At 32.8% G+C, this 18026-nt stretch overlaps 1 protein-coding gene across 1 annotated transcript in view; it reads left to right on the forward strand.

Moving 5' to 3' along the window:
• Positions 1–18026, forward strand: part of LRRK2 (leucine rich repeat kinase 2) — a 132767-nt gene that overhangs the window by 62837 nt on the left and 51904 nt on the right. Inside the window, exons 22-32 of the mRNA XM_076007179.1 lie at positions 115–184; positions 683–900; positions 3840–4090; positions 4392–4540; positions 6911–7004; positions 8290–8476; positions 9431–9612; positions 11771–12000; positions 12437–12564; positions 13963–14181; positions 17549–17750. Coding sequence (XP_075863294.1) covers positions 115–184; positions 683–900; positions 3840–4090; positions 4392–4540; positions 6911–7004; positions 8290–8476; positions 9431–9612; positions 11771–12000; positions 12437–12564; positions 13963–14181; positions 17549–17750 — 1930 coding nt within the window. The remainder of the gene's footprint in view (positions 1–114; positions 185–682; positions 901–3839; positions 4091–4391; positions 4541–6910; positions 7005–8289; positions 8477–9430; positions 9613–11770; positions 12001–12436; positions 12565–13962; positions 14182–17548; positions 17751–18026) is intronic.

An 18026-nucleotide genomic window follows, 5' to 3' on the forward strand; every position in this document is an offset into this window, starting at 1 on the left:
ATTATACACACTATTTATCTCCATAAAAATTTTTTGGTTGTTACTGTATAAAAATGTCCTCTTCTCAAAAAAAAGACAGCAATTTTATTATATACATCATTATTTATTTCATAGGGGCCCATTATTGACAGTGAAGATTTACTGAGGCGAAAAAGAAAAATATTATCTTCAGATGATTCACTCAGTAAGTATTTGGAAGTAATCATAAGTAAATAGATATTTTGGACAGAATACAGTGCTTTGTTAAATTTTCTCTAATTATTCAAATTTTCTTGGTGTCAATTTCATTTTACATAATCTTCATATGTGTTTATTTAATGATTCTACAGGCTATAGAAAAATGAAATATAGTTATAGATTAAAAAATTACTTTTTATGAATATTATAGGACACTTTGATCGTTTTTATGAATTCTCTGAAATGTAATTAATAACCCTACTAATGCTACTCTTTATCCTTTTCTCCAGTTGTTTTTTTTTAAATACTACTTGTACCACCTGATTAAATATTTTTAATTACTGTTCATCTCTGCCATTGGAATGCAAGTTCCATAGTTTGATTTTCTGCTGAAATTTCAGTGCTTTAAAGATAACTTGATGCTAGTAGGTGCTCAGAAAACTTTTAGCAAGCAAATTTAAATTATTTGCTGATTTTTCCATTGTTGGTTTGTTTTTGACAAAAGGGTCATCAAAACTTCAAACCCATATGAGGCAATCAGACAGCATTTCTTCCCTGGTTTCTGAGAGAGAATATATCACATCACTAGACCTTTCGGCAAATGAACTAAGAGATATTGATGCCCTAAGCCAGAAGTGCTGTCTGAGTGGTCACTTGGAGCATCTTGAAAAGCTGGAGCTTCACCAGAATGCACTCACGAGCTTCCCACCGCAGCTATGTGAAGTAAATTTAATTCATCCTTATTACTTTCAGGACATTTGAAGAGTCTTTGCATTTATATCTAACTTGCATGGCTAAGTTTTTCAAAAGAAGGTTCTGCTTTTGTGTGTCATTGGACAAATAATCCCCCCATTCCTCTGGTTTTCACACAGGTAACTTAGTCTATTCAGAAACATCTTTGAGGGCAGGCAATGGAAACAGAGGTCTGATTAGAAAAAATTCTGGGTCCTGTCTTGATGATACAGGATAAATGATAAAGTCTATCAAGGCTATATTGATTAGGACTTCAATTATTTAATTCTAATAAGACAAATTAAACAATTTAAATTAAATTAGGTAGGCTAGAATTATAGCTGATGTGGTAAGTACCAGCTTTGACTTAGCTACCAATTGTGTAACAATAAGAACTTATCACTCTGCCCATTCTAAGCCTTCATTTTATCATCTGTAAAATACAGAGACTCAACTAAATGATCTTTGTGGCATTGTTTTGCGTCTTAAAATTGTGTGTAACTTAAAGATTGATTTTTTTTGCTTAGTTTCTATCTTGTACAAGTTAAAGTATAATCTAGTTTGTTGATGGGATAGTTCTCTGAATATTGACTTTGCTTATCATTTTTATGTATTATGGGTCAGAATAGTGTCTAAAGCCAAAGAAGATATCATGACAAATTAAAATGATCTTAATATGAATTTTTAAATTTTTAGAGTGAATTGCAAGGTTTGATAAAGGATCACACTTGCTTTTTTTTTAAAAATCCCTAGTTTTGTTGCAAATACATTTCCCCTTTTTCTAACCTATTAACTTTATCATAATTTTGAGATGCTTTAAAAGCAACATTACATAAATTTTAAGTATATTTAAGTTGTATCTTTCCCCTAAAGTTTGTATGTCTGGAGACAGAGAAAAGAAAGAAAAGAGACCCCCTCCCTAACCCCATCTCAATGTCTAAAAGGTATCCTCTATCTCTCTTTCACCTCTTTGCCTGGATAAATCTTCCAAGTCACCCAGGCCTCAGTTTATTTTAACTTAATTTTATTATTATTTTTGAGACAGAATTTTGCTCTGTCACCCAGACTGGAGTGCAATGGCATGACCATAACTCACTGCAACCTTGAACTCCTGGGCTTAAGCAATCCTCCTATCTTAGCTTTGGAGTAACTGGGGCTGCAGGTGCATGCCACCATGCTTGGCAATTTTTTTTATTTTTTTGTAGAGATGGAGGTCTCACTATGTTGTCCAGGCTGGTCTCAAACTCTTGGCCTCAAGTAATCCTCCCACCTCGGCTTCCCAAATTGTTGGTGTGAGCCACCATGCTCTACCCCGGTATCAGTTTAAATGTCATTTCCTCACCCTCTACTTCTCTTCTCTCCTTCTATCCTCCAGCCAACCTACCCACCAGGTTTACATATCTGTGACACCTGATATCTTTTCCCAAATTCTCATTCATTCACAACATTTGATTTAAGGTACATTGCCCTTACTAAACTGTGGGACAGGAATTTTGGTTTAGCCTAATAAGTCCTCATGTACAGTAGGGGCTTGGTAGATAACTTATTGAATTAATTTGTGGAGGAATTGATTGCTAACACTTGGTAAGCCTTCAATAAATATTTGTTAAGTGAATAAGTAAAAGAATTCTAGAATTTGGCATAGCTAAAACAAAAAGAATTTGAAGAGAGCATGACAAAGTGAGATGCAATAGGGCATTCCGTGACTGGACCAGGTCAGAGCCTTCTCTTAGGGAGATTTCAGAATGGCACGACTAGATGGCACTTTTTTTATTACTGCCTGAAAGGGTCTCAACTGTTCCTTTCTAAAAGAAAATTTCCTGATTAAACCTTAGGAATAAATGATTTTCACATCTTTCCTTCTGAATAAGCTAATGGGATCTGATACAAAGGCAGGAATTTTGAAACAACTTCTGGGGTGAAGAGGCATTAATAAGCCTCTATAATCATATCAAACTCTTTAGAATTTCTTACGAGGATAAATATATTGATAGATGAAGAGGAGGATACAAAAGTGATTATTTTTGGCATTTTAGCCATTGGACAGTAATGCATACCAAGGATTTTAAAAATTGACATGATATGTAGATGGAGGTTTGCTATTATCATTGTAAAATTATAAATTGCTTAAAAAAAGAAGAGAGAGATTTGAAACAAAAAGTTCCATTAAAAAGAGGAGATTCTGGCCAGACACAATGGCTCATGCCTGTAACCCTAGAACTCTGGGAGGTCGATGTGGGAGGATCACTTGAGGCCAGGAGTTCAAGACCAGCCTGAACAATATAGCAAGACCCAAAATTATCCAGCTGTGATGGCATGTGCCTGTAGTCCCAGCTGCTCAGGAGGCTGAGAAAGGAGGATGGGTGAGTCCAGTAGTTTGAGGTTTCAGTGAGGTAGGTGATGCCACTGCACTCTAACCTGGGCAACAGAATGACACCCTATCTCAAATAATAAATAAATGAGGAGGTTCTATAATGAAACATGTATTATGTGTGACTACTCTTATGATTAAATCTTATATATATTAAAATGTGAAACAATTTCTAAAAGATAATATTTAGCAATATATTCCCAGGATTATATCGTACTGCTTATCACTAAATTATTGATTCAAATATTTGTTGAGGCCTATTCTCCTTCTATTTTGTTTTTTTCAGAAATAATTTACAAAAAAATCTGAATTAAACTCTAAATCTTATTTTTGTGAACCTGGTTTTGATAGCCTACCTATTGTATTTTTTCTAATTTTACTCATGCTGTAGCAGGTTGGGCTAGTCAGTATACTGAAATTCTGTTGTGGATTGTGTTTCCAATTTTTAAAAAAAATTCTTGATGGTTCTAGTTACCAGAGGTATGGAAGGCAGAAATATTAGCTAGACTTAAGTTTCTTAGATCGTTCATTTTAGAATTTTAAAATATTGTCTTTTCAGACTCTGAAGTGTTTGACACATTTGGACTTGCATAGTAATAAATTTACATCATTTCCCTCTTACTTGTTGAAAATGAATTGTATTGCCAACCTTGATGTCTCTCGAAATGACATTGGACCCTCAGCGGTTTTAGATCCTGCGGTGAAATGTCCAACACTGAAACAGTTTAACCTGTCATATAATCAGCTGTCTTCTGTTCCTGAGAACCTTGCTGATGTGGCAGAGAAACTGGAACAGCTCATTTTAGAAGGGTAAGAAAGGATTCATTAAAGACAAAAGAGTTGCCTAAATATGTTGATGTTGATAAAAGGTGTTACCATTTCTATGGCAATGAATTTCTATTACAGTTAGTTTTAAACAAAAATATAATAAAAAACTGAGGCAATTAACATTATGTCTATCAGTTGACTTAAATTTTCACAACTAATCCTAAAATTAATAAATCTTCTTTGATGCTATTCTTTGAAGGCAAATTATTTTGATATTTTTTTCTTTAAAACATATGAGTTTATACAATATCATCCTTTTTTTTTTTTTGTCTCTCATGACTAGAAATAAAATATCAGAGATATGTTTCCCCTTGAGCCTGAAGGAACTGAAGATTTTAAACCTTAGTAAAAACCACATTTCATCCCTATCAGAGAACTTTCTTGAGGCTTGTCCTAAAGTGGAGATTTTCAGTGCCAGAATGAATTTTCTAGGTAAGTGTGCTGTGTGGGTAACCTCCTTACGAGGCCTTTTAAGTAGTATAAGATGAGTCCTAGATGACCATTTTAGGTGGGGATTTGAAAGTGGTGTTTTAGTTTAAATATTATGCTGGAGTTTCAAAACTGAAATTAGCAGGTTGGCAATAAAAAAAGATATGAGCTATCAGACCATGAAAAGACATGGGGGAAACATAAATGCATATTGTTAAGTGAAAGAAGCCAACCTGAAAAGGCTACATAATGTTTGATCCCGACTATGTGACGTTCTGGGAAAAGCAAAACTATGATAGGGACAGTAAAAAGATCAGTGGTTGCCAGAGGTTGGGGGTGCACAGATGAATAGGCAGAGAGAGCACAGAGGATTTTTAGGGCAATGAAACCATTCTGTATGATACTGTGATGGTGAATACATGTCATTATACCTTTGTCAAAACCCATAGAATGTACCACATAAAGAATGAACCCTAAGGTAACCTGTGATTTTGGGTGACAATGTTGGCTCATCAATTGTAACAAATGTGCCAAACTAATGCAAGTTGTTAATAATGGGGGAGACTGTGTAAGGGAAGGTGAGGGGAGAAGCGGTATGGAGGCGATCCTCTGTACTTTCTGTTCAATTTTTCTATAACCCTAAAGGTGCTCTAGAAATAGTCTATAATTAAAAAGAAAAGTTAGCAGATTGTTATTGTCATAGACTAAAATTACAGTTACCTGGCCTACAAATAGTCATTATACCATGGTTCTTTTATTTTATTAAGCCAAAAATGCACATGGCTGTCTGAGCCAGGTGAAGCATCTTTATGCTGGAATACTGCTTATTATGCTAAAGTTTCTTCAATAATTTTTTTTTGTATTATAAGTGCAATTATTTTTATTGCTATTGTTTTTAGAAATACAATTAATCATGTAACAGTTTTTAAATTAATAAGGTTAATATGTATCCATTTATCTCTTGCTTTTTGCAAGATATTACAGTAATACACAAGATGATCATCACTTTCATCATATTGAAAGTTCTGGAATAGGAATACTGTAAGTTCTCTTAGCATGTGAGATAATACAGGGAATCATGTTCATTTGTAGCCTATCTGAATATTTCAATATTCCGGAACAAAATACTTTTATAGCAATATACAGGGACTCCCCATATTTCATTTCCCTTAATAGAGACCACACATATCTTGCCACCCCTGTGATAATTCTATACCTGACTCAGTAAAATACTTTTTAATACTGCTTAATACTAGAGTACAGTTTGACTACTTATTTAAAAAATTTTGATTTTTCAGAACTTTCAGAAACTAATAATGATAAAAGCCAAATGAATCTGCAGAGTATTTTTCTCCTTTTTCCCTTCCTCCCTTTTCCTACCCTTCTGAATATTAACCATGTATTTACCATGAGCCCTATACTGCAGATAGAGTGATTTACTTGCTAGTGAACAAAGCAAACCCAGTCTCTGCCCTTAATGAACTGTGATTAAGTTCAGAAGACAGACAGGCATGAAATAATGATGGCACAGATGTAAGTGTATATTGTGCTAAATGCTGTGGAAAAGTTTCAGGATGCTACGAGGGTACCTCAAAGGGATTGGATCAGACTGTGAAGTTGGGGATATATTCCATGCTTATGCTGTTTAAGTTGGCTCTGGAAAGAAGAGCATCCAAAAGGACCTTGAAGCTTGTTTATGGTCAATGTGTCATCTCAGCTGAATCTCACAAAAATCCTATAGGGTAGAACATGTATGACCTCTGCCTAATAGAGGAAATTGAAATATACCAAAATGTTGAGAACTCAGATATTTTACTTTATTTATTGGGAGCTCTGAGATATTTTACTTTATCTAGTATTTCTCAATCTCAGATTATATGATCAAAGAATACTTTTATTAACATCCATTATTATTCTATAGAACACTTTTTATGAAATAGTACCATAAAGAATTTTTATCTTTATAGTATATTGTATATTAGTAAAGTGTTTAAAAGTGTTTTGTTATAGTGAGAGTAATAATTTGAATTAATCCATATGTTATGTAATAACATCACACATCATTTAAAATGAATATTCTAATAATTTTTACTTTGTACAAATGTTGGATAGATAAATTTATATCTAGATAATTATTTAGCTTTCATATTAAAAGATTCTGATAAGTATGGCTTATTGTTTTATTGTTTAGTGGAAATACTAAGGATATTACCTTATTTTAAAAAGTAGACTTTTAAAAAATGTCAGTGTGAGGATGAAATTATATTAAGTGATGCATCATTGGTAGGTGTTATTATTGTTGAATTTAATGGAAATCTAGTTAAATCTGGATAAAGTGATTAAAATGTTTATCTCATTTTTATTTTCTTTTAGCTGCTATGCCTTTCTTGCCCTCTTCAGTGACAAGCTTAAAATTATCTCAAAATAAATTCACATGTATTCCAGAAGCAATTTTAAATCTTCCACAGTAAGTTTTTTGTTATTTTAATTTTAAAACCACATGAGCTGGAACAGAACCTTTAGAAACATGGTTTCAATTTGGGCATATAAAAGTGATTGATTTCTAAAAATATTCAGCTTAATATTTTTATACATGTAAATGTTTTTATACATATAAATGTTTGAGTTTTTACTAGACAAAAACCTAACTCATTATTTTGATTTTAAAGTTTTATATTAATTTTGTGGGCTATTGTATAGAATCAATTTAAGGTTGTTTAATTAACTGCTCCATTAGTATAATCAAATGAGATAATGTTGGCTATCACTATAATTTTAAAATTTCAATTATTCTCAGAGGTGGATATGTTGCCAAAATACTAGTAGCTTTGAAATTATGCTTAAGTTATATTTGAGTGAAATTTTTGATGAAGGTTAAGATGATTTATGTAGATCCAGGTTTTGTTTTTTTTTTGTCGTTGTTGTTGATTTCATGAAAAACAAAAGCCTCCTCCTGTTAACTACAGATTCAGACATTAATTAGGTTTTGAGTGTGTTGTCATCTTAAATACTATTCTTTTTTATTTTTATTTTTTAGAGGCAATTTCTTACTCTGTTGCTCAGGCTAGCAGTGGTGTAATCCTAGCTCTGCCTTGAGCTCCTGGGCTCAAGAGAGCCTCCCACCTCAGCTTCCTAAGTAGCTGGTCTACAGTTGCTTGCCACCATGCCCAGCTTATTTTTCTTATTTTTTGTAGTGACAGGGTCTTGCTATGTTGCCTCAGCTGAACTCAAACTCCTGGTCTCAAATGATCTTCCTGCCTTGGCCTCCCCAAATGCTGGGACTACAGGCATGAGCCACTATGCCTGGCCTAAAATACTATTATAACTGTGTCATACATTATAAACCAAATTCATAAGTTTGTATATGCAAATAATACTTATGCAAATATAGGCAGATAATACTTAACTACAATTTAGCCATAGAAGGTGTCAGACAAATGTAATAGCTTTAGAATGTGTCAAACACTGTTCTAACTGCTCTACAGTGGGTCATCTCTTTAATCTTCCTAGTAATACTGTAAAATAGCTACTGTCATCTCCCCTTTGCAGGAGATGGAATAACTTGCCCAAAGGCATGGTTCTTAAACTCTGGTGGTTCAACTTGAGACTCAACTCACCTGCATGTTCATATGTCAACAATGTTAGTTTTAAAGTTATGTCTTATTCTCACTTAGGAGAAAATTACCTGTAATGTTATTTCATGTCTTTTGTAAATACTCATTTGATTTCATTTTGACATTGTATTCTTTTAGCTTGCGGTCTTTAGATATGAGCAACAATGATATTCAATATCTGCCAGGTCCTGTACATTGGAAATCTTTGAACTTAAGGGAACTCTTATTTAGCTATAATCAGATCAGCATCTTGGACTTGAGTGAAAAAGCATATGCATGGTCTAGAGTAGAGAAACTACATCTTTCTCATAATAACCTGAAAGAGGTGAGAAGTCATCTTTAAAATTCTTGCCATTTTAAAATATGGTTCATAATTTGCATTATCAGAAATTATCATTTAAAAATCTGAGTCTGTTGTTTTATCTTGCTTTTTAAATAAGATGTAAGCCTACCCTATGGTAAGTGGATATAGTAACATACCTTAGTTTCCTTAAAAATGACTTTTGTATGATATTTTTGAAGAATTATATGAATATTTTTTTAATTATGATTGTATGTAATGCTTTGTGTCATTGTGTCAATAAATCTCTGTCAGGTCTGTTAACAAACTTCATTCTGTTTTAAATCTGAAATTGATTATCTGTCTTAAAAAATAATTTTTCCAGTTTAAGGCTATTGCCTATAAAACCTCAAAAGAATTAAATATCTGATACCATGAGGTTCAGAAAAGCCATGAATATTTTTGGTACCTGATATTTTGCTATCGAATGAATGTTTCCTATTAAAAATGTCATGTATATTGCTTAAAAATTTGGAACAGGAAAAAAAATCACTCTAATTAGGGTGCCTCCTAAAGTATAAATATTTAATTGTATTTTGAGAACACTAAGTTGCATGTAAGTTTGTAGTGACTGCATCTTGTTGGTTTTACTGAAGAATATGGGTAGTGTGAGGTATCAGAATGAAGCCACAGAATTATAAATAACTTCTTTACTTTCAATGTTGTGAGGAGATGAAGTATTTTACTGAGGGATATTGGATTTTTAAAGATTATAAATGAGTGACATAGATTGTTTGGGGTTAAGTTCTTTATATGTCTGTTTTTATGTTTTTAAACACATACTGAAAACTTACGACAAGCCTTTGGAAAGTTTTAGAACTCTGCAAGCTGCTGATGGAATCTGTGAGCATTTCCTGTTTCCTGTCATCATTCTGTTTCTTGGCAGCACACATTTCTTCCTTCCCACCAACAGGTTTTGCCCTTTTTTATTTCGTTAAGATTCCTCCTGAGATTGGCTGTCTTGAAAATCTGACATCTCTCGATGTTAGTTACAACTCGGAACTGAGATCCTTTCCCAATGAAATGGGAAAATTAAGCAAAATATGGGATCTTCCTTTGGATGAACTGCATCTTAATTTTGATTTTAAACATGTAGGATGTAAAGCCAAAGACATCATAAGGTTAGATCATTATATTTCCATTTGTTTTTATTAAATTTGTTTCAGATTTCCTCTGTTTGTAACTTTGATGGATATATAGTTACAATTTTGGAAACATATGAATAGTACTATTTTTTCATTTAATGAATGAGTTTCTACGGTGCCACTGCAAAGGTTTTTCATTCCTCTTAACCCAAGTTGATTTTGGGAGAATGGCTTCTCCTTCTTACTATTCTTTTCAGCAGAAATGGACTTTAAAAGGAAATTGTATTGTTGTTTGATCTCTTGTTACCAATTAAACAGTCTAAAGAAATATAGCAGGATATAATACTTCTCATGCTACATTTCATACAGCAAATAGTTAACATATGCCAACTATATCTTAAAGTATTATAGTTTATGAAGCTATATGAAACTGACATTATATGAAATTACTAACTTTGATTTTGCTTATGAGGGTAAATAGTCTACTCACCTTGGTCATTTCGAAACCACCAAATCTCAGGTATCACTGTTTCTTGTTTTTACATTGTAAGAACTTCAGATATCTTTGGTAATGGATTTTATCCCACCTTTTGTTCCCTTTCAGCATGTTAGTCTTATTATTACCTACTCATAAAATCCTTTACTCCATTTCCCACAAAGATACTCTATTTACCTTGCTAGCCCTCAGCTCAATTATCACCTCTCAGTGTGACCTTGACTTGGCTATGATGTCCACCAAGGCAGGGACCATGGCTATGTTCACTCACTAGTTGATTCTTGGCACCTATCAGAGCCTGGCACACAATTAATAATTGTTGAATTACCAGTGATTTATACTTATGCATTGTCATCTGCCCAAATTCTCTTAAAATTTACTTGTATATTTAACTTTTTGTCTCTTTTATGAGGAAAGATTTTGGTTTTCTGAACTCCTGAGCTTGACTTAATTTGGAAAGGAAAGAATTTGTTACCTTCTGTGTTAAACATGACTACCCCTTATTCTATGTAATTACTTCCCATGATTTTTCCCTCTCGAAACTGGAAAAGGTGTTCATATACTAATAAAAATTGGTTCAATTCTTACTTACTAAACATTTCATTGAACTAAGTTTCAATGTATTATGTTATATTATCAAGCCAGTATATAATTAAATATTTTAAAATGTGGCTTAATATTTTTTGAAAAGACAGAAGACCTGGAGCAGTTTAGGAATTGTAGGCATCATTTGCTTTTTTAAGAATGACTATTTTTGGAGAGCAATGAATTCTTAATAAATCAATAAATCAAGAAAAATAATGTTGCCTTTGGTCATATCATCAGGAATGTTGTTCAGATTCCTATTAGTTCTAGGAATGGGTCAGTCAATATTCCCTAAAATTCAATTGTGATATAGTTTGTTTCTCTAATTTTAAACTGGGGTAACAGTTTAGCACAGTTTATATCTTTCTATATCCATCATATTTTTTCCATCATATTTTTTATAACATTTTAAATCTATTATTTTAAGGTGGTTTTGTTTAACCACCTACAGCACTTCTAATAAGTTTCAATTATTTTTACATTATTAGGAATAGCAACTTATTAACATCAGATTATAGTATAATAGCTTATATGTATTTCTTCATAATGTAACCAATATGATCTTATTGTCTATATATACTACAAGCATACATAATATACATGAATATATATCTATATATCATGTATATCATATATTAATATACAGGTATATACACATATATAATATAACCAATATGACTTCATTATCAAGCATTAGTATAATAGTATACATATATACCTACTTGGGTTCTATGTCATATGGACTTTGTAAAATTTTATACTTTATGATTTTTAGGGTTCTATTTGTACTATTTAAAGAAATTCACACACACATATTCATTCTAATAGTATTACAAACTTATTTTGGCATTTTGATTATTTCTGGTGATGGTGTAACATGTCATTATATTTGGTAATGCTACCAAACATTATCAACAGCACTAAAATCACCAACAAAATATATGAATTGAGAGTCATGTACATTATTAGGTATAAGGGCTATGAATTCTTTTGTCCACTATATTTTAGCACAATCTGACATTTTGAAGTATTTGATACATGAGAAGAACTCCTTTAAATCTCAAGTGTATTGTTAAGCAGTTGATTATTTTATTTTTATCTTTCAAATACCAGGTTTCTTCAACAGAGGTTAAAAAAGGCTGTGCCTTATAACCGAATGAAACTTATGATTGTGGGAAATACTGGGAGTGGTAAAACCACCTTATTGCAGCAATTAATGAAAACCAAAAAATCAGATCTTGGAATGCAGAGTTCCACAGTTGGCATAGATGTGAAAGACTGGCCTATCCCAATAAGAGGCAAAAAGAAGAAAGACCTCATTCTAAATGTGTGGGATTTTGCAGGTATTTATTTCTCCAGGATTTTTAAATTCAATTTTACATTTATTAATATTTAGAACAGGGATTCAAAAACTGAGTTTTCTGTTCCAATACCTGAAGAGTTGGTATATTGTATAGAATTATGCCAAAGCTATTCAACTTCTAATTTTACCCTGGCCACAAAAATGGCGAAGTACATGGAGGGAAATGTTAGGAATAATTCGATGGCAGCTGAGTGAAGCTAAGTACTTGTTTGGTAGCTGACACAGAGGCTAAAAGTTATCAATTCCTAGTAAAAACAAAAACAAAACCCAGAATAGCCCTCTAAGCATTGTCTGCTGATTGTTTTCTTAGTACACTGAATAATAAATAGTATAATTCCCACCTCACAATTTTTTTAAAAAACGGATTCTTGCCTATTGTCCAGAAGATTAAAACCAAGTCTCCAATTTTTATTTAGGTCGTGAGGAATTTTACAGCACTCATCCCCATTTTATGACCCAACGAGCATTATACCTGGCTGTCTATGACCTCAGCAAAGGGCAGGCTGAAGTTGATGCCATGAAGCCTTGGCTCTTCAATATCAAGGTGATCTCTTCTAATCCTTTGAAAATAGAAAATAATTCTAGGGTTTGTGTGTGGTTTGTGTAAGGCAATTTATTTTGGGAAAATAGTTGCTCCAAACAATTTCTTCAAATAGTTTCTTAAAAGAAAATTAGAAGCACAAAAGTTTGAGTTGGGAACTTTTCCAAGTAATTAAGTCTTGACATGAAAATGGTGTGTTCCCTGTTGGTGATTTCTATTGGTACCCGAAACATTTTATGGTATAAAACTTGAAAATATATATGTTGACTATTTTTATTATATTATTTCTTAAATGGAATATACATTTCTCTAAAATAAACTGTACTAAATAAAAACAGTCTGGAGGGGGGAGGAGGGGAAGAATTTACACTTACAAAATAGGTGCGATGTGCACCATTTGAGGGTAGGACACGCTTGATATTTTGGTAAGGCGGAGGGGCGGGGGGGAGGAATGGCAGGGGCAATATATGTAACCCTAACAATATTTGTACCCCCGTAATATGAAAAAATAATAAAAAAAAACAGTCTGTACATCACCAGCTATATCTTCAGTGGCCGTTTAGTCTGAGGTCCTTCAGATTATTATGCTCTTATATCTGGTATCTAGTTTTTGTCATTTTTCTACGATTTCCTTTGCCATCATGCTGTCAGCCATTCTTTCAAGTACTATGGCTTTTTAGAATTGAGAGTAAAGTAAGAGTGCATTCTCCTTGAATGATGCTCCAATGAACTCTTCTGTGAGTTAAGTCATTAAAAAGGTTGTTGTCAGGGTGTTTGGACAAACTGGACATTTGGGCTACATGCAAGCTTGTTTTGTAATTTGAGTGATTTTTTTTTTTGAGCTTTTCTTTTTTTGACTTTATTACAGTTAGCCAATGTGAGCAAATATTACAGTGGCAGTAATACTTGCTGTAGTGGCTTTTTTTCTTTCATTGTAGACACCAAATTGAATGACTGTACAATGAATTCAGGAGATTAAATTCACAGATAAGGAAGAGAAAGTATAAACTCTATTATGTTACTTTGATATAATTTAGGGGTTTATGAAATGCTTGTTTTATTTCAAAGCACACTTAGTGAATAACCCATTTTAAGGTGTGAACATAAGAAAAGAAAACCTACTTTTCTTATGTTATATGCTACTACCATTATATAGGCCACCTGAGAAGTGGTCAGAATTGGATTAACAAGGAGTCTAAGAATGACTTTTCAAAATTTCTTATGGTTATATTTTATCTTAGGTTTAGGGAAGGAAAGACAATTGTTATTTTCTTCTTCTGAGGTCTTTTATTTTCTCATTTCCACTCAAGTGAATTTAATGAAAAGCAACTATCAACAGAAATATATAAGCAGTCCCCATTTTAAAGCAAACACAAGATTATTTTACATCTTTCCCTACAGGCTCGTGCCTCTTCTTCCCCTGTGATTCTTGTTGGCACACATTTGGATGTTTCTGATGACAAGCAGCGCAAAGCCTGCATAAGCAAAATCAACAAGGAGCTCTTAAATAAGCGGGGGTTCCCTGCAATACGAGATTACCACTTTGTGAACGCCACTGAGGAATCTGATGCTTTGGCAAAACTTCGAAAAACCATCATAAACGAGAGCCTTAATTTCAAGGTAACATGGTTCATGTCTACAGTAGACCAGTAGATTAATATAATTTATTAAGTCTCATGTTATGCAACAATTTAGAAATATCAGAAGTCTTGAGAAGAGAGCAATCCTGTTAAAATTGTGGTTTTTTCCCCCATAACTGTTAGTATTATTACAAGTACTTTCAATGTTAAACTTACCTATTTATGCCATACCTCATTCCTATTTCATAGCAGTGGGAATGAAAAATAATTAGAGGACCCTGAGAGAAAGTAAGAGAATGTTTCTGGGATGTTGAGAAAATGTTTCAGAGAGAGAATCTGAGAAAATGTTTTTGATGTCCTTTCTCTCCTGACTTCCTATAGTTGTGAATATTGAGATCTGGGGGTCACCATTCTTCTATTCTTTGACTGTTTTTCCATCTGCTTCTTTCTTTTGGAGTTCTTATGTTATGCACATCTTGATCCTCTTTGCCACTCTTTTATGTCTCTTGTCGCCGTGATTCCCATTCCAATTTTCCCTCTCAGTATTGTGAGACAACACTTTCATTTAGTCATCAAGACCACTCATTTGGTTTTCAGCAATGTCAACATAATTACTTCGCTCATACAAACTGAGCTTTTCATTTTAGGTCTTATGTTTAAAATTTTCAGAGTTCTTTTCTGGTAAGTTAAATGTTCATAAAACACAAATAAATCAGTTATCAGGGAGAACACTCTTTTTTTTTTTAAATACATACAGGAGAAAGAAATCTTGCCTGTGTTCTATAGGGAGTGTGGTATAACCTGTACAGAAACACACCCTGAATAGTTCAATATGGCAAACATAATGGTGAATTTCACTTAGTCCCTATTAATTTAGCTCATTAGCACTAATGATCAAGATTATGGCTTATAACTAAAATCTTATTTAGTCTGGGCAGTCCTAGCATAATTATTAACAGTATCTCACTGCATTCACAAAGGCATTCCAATTTGGATGGTGAATTATATGGTCACCTTGGTTATCACTCCATCTTCGCCAGTTGTTTTCATTCTGTTCCATTTCTACAAATGATGCTTCTGTCCTAAACCTAATGAGCCATTTATAAATGTGATGGTCTTTGTGGTGCCCAGGGAGAGAATTTTATGTTTGTATCTTTCAACACACATTTGTAACAGTTACTGAAAGTTTTATTGATGGTGGATTGATAGTGGCATTTTATGTAAGAAGAATGACATATTTATTTGTAGATTATATGATTAGAGAGTGATATGACTTAAAAAAAAAAACCCACGTATACAAAATTTATTCATCCAGTGAATCTCTTTATCCAGGTAGTTTTCTTCAAGAATTTTTTTGTTACTTAGAATATTTTAATAGTTTTTCTTTTTGTCATTACTGTCAAAGCATATGTCCTATCTTAAAAAAAAAACTCATTAGAGGATGAGTTTGTTTTGAAAGAGTCTGAATTTAATTGAAACAAAATCTATAGATGAGGTAGTTGGTTCATTAAGCTGGTTTAACCTCCTTTTTTAATATAAAGATATCACTATCAATCAATTGTACCAGTTGTCTTTTAGCACTATAAATGAACTACTTTGAAGACAACTCTATACAGGAAGTAAAACGAATGCTTTGGGAAATGCCAGTATTATTTAAAGAAAAGTATATATTGCTAGCAGATGTATCATTCTGGCATATTCATTTGAAAACTCATTTGATTGCTTTGTAGAACAGTGACTCTTTCAGATGACCCAGGACCAGTGAGCCTGCCAGAGCTTGAATGTTCTTTCTTCCCTGAGGTGCTTCAACCTGTATTCACATAGCAGCTTTTAATATATTAGAGATCATTATTTTGTTCTCTCATTTATTTTTATCTTTTCCTTTGATCTTGGCTCTTCTCTCATCTTCTAATCTTTTCTTGTCTCACCCTTATTAACATGTATCTATGCAGACTCTTTTTTAAAGTAAAAGTTTGGCTTTTGGCATAGCAGTTGGTGAACTGACAATCAAGCTAAAAAGAGAAGCAGGACAAAACAGAGTTCAATACCAACAATACCCTCTTTGATCTTTTCAATCTTGTCCAGCCCATTAGCAGAGCAGACCTCCTTTGCTGGTCTTGTGACCTATGCCTATAAAACTCATGCCCTTTTAACTTGATTTGCTTTCTGTGAGAACCTTGTTTAGTTCTATAGGTAGGTTTTCCTCCTTGAGTTAAAGCATAAACTTCAATCTGAAGTTCTATTTCATCTTAATTTATAAATAATGAAGAAAGGGAATATGAAAAGTGGAGGTTAGTGAAATTATATCTATTTTTCTGGGGCAAGAGATACATGAAAACCATCTTTGTAGTAACCATTTGTAGGTGAATATGGAAGTAACTGTAGTTACTGTAAGTTACTGTAAGTCTGCTGTAAATCAGAATCCTTAAGGTTCTAGTTACAAGTAGAAAGAGAGCAAGTTAGATTTTTGTTTGTATGTGCTGAATTTATATTTGTAATAAGTTTAAGAATTTAAGTAGAAATTCTGATTAGGATTCTCAGGTAAAAAGAATACGTAATTTTCATGGGTCCAGAAATAGGGAGAGTTTGCCATCTGGTGGTTCTTGGAGGCATTCTGGTTACTATTGTTGAGTTGCCTTTCTATTTAAAATTATATTTAAAAAAAAAGGATTGGAAAATATTTTTATTATAGAAACTATAATCTTAAGGTCATTCTTTAAAAATCTTAATTTATATTTTTCTCAATTAGTAGACAGTGATTAGTATTCAAAGTATAGCAGATCAATTGTCATCCTCTCATGTCAGAATCATTGGTGTTTAAATGATTTCTCATTTTCCCAAGTTTAAAATTCCACAAATCTTAAAAGCATAGCTTGGGTGAGAAGATTTTATGTCTCCAGGCTTCACTGTTGATATGTATATTCCACCTATATAACATTTAGCAAATAAGCACAAAATTTAATGTTTTACCTTGGGGCATGAGTATTTTTACCTAATAAATTATGTCCAAAAGCTCTTGTAATATATACAGATTTCTTATGCTAACATGTCTGTTGCACATTAAGTTTAATTTCTTAGAAAATAAAAAAAATGCTTAATTTGTTGTTAGTGATTTATCTTGTTTTTTTGCCATGGAATTTCTGGATAGCTAGATAAATATTTCCATATTATGTTATTTGATAGTTTTTTCCAAAGTGGTCTCTGTGTCTGTAATTTTCTTATTTTAATTTTATCTTCTTTATTCCTTACAATTTAAATAGCTTTACATCACATTTTGATTTTACTCAAAACTATGCTTTGAATAATATACTCATTTCTGTAGAAACTATTGGCACTGAATTTACCAACCACCTGACAAATATGTGAATAAAATAGACTTTTACACCTTGTCATTTATAATTTCATAGATCCGAGATCAGCCTGTTGTTGGGCAGCTGATTCCAGACTGCTATGTAGAACTTGAGAAAATCATTTTATCGGAGCGTAAAAATGTGCCAATTGAATTTCCTGTAATTGACCGGAAAAGATTATTACAACTAGTGAGAGAAAATCAGCTGCAGTTGGATGAAAATGAGCTTCCTCATGCAGTTCACTTCCTAAATGAATCAGGTTTGAGTGTTTGTTTCACATTTTTTTCAAAGCTCAGATGTAGTAATTTATTACAGTGTGTCTGAATCTAGTGTAGAATTTATATTCAAACTTTAAGAGACTATCTCCACAGTTCTTTACTAGGCCACTGTTTTGTTTTGTTTTTTTCTTTTTGGAAGATCATCATGCTCTTGGGTGTTGAATCATACATCTGTCATAAGAAAAGGAATTTAGAAATCATCCAAGGTCAAAGTAGTGGAAAGAGTCCCTGAGGAGTTAAAACATGTGAGGTCTAGA

This window comes from Microcebus murinus, chromosome 10 (assembly GCF_040939455.1).
Source record: "Microcebus murinus isolate Inina chromosome 10, M.murinus_Inina_mat1.0, whole genome shotgun sequence".
Classification (NCBI taxonomy): domain Eukaryota; kingdom Metazoa; phylum Chordata; class Mammalia; order Primates; family Cheirogaleidae; genus Microcebus; species Microcebus murinus.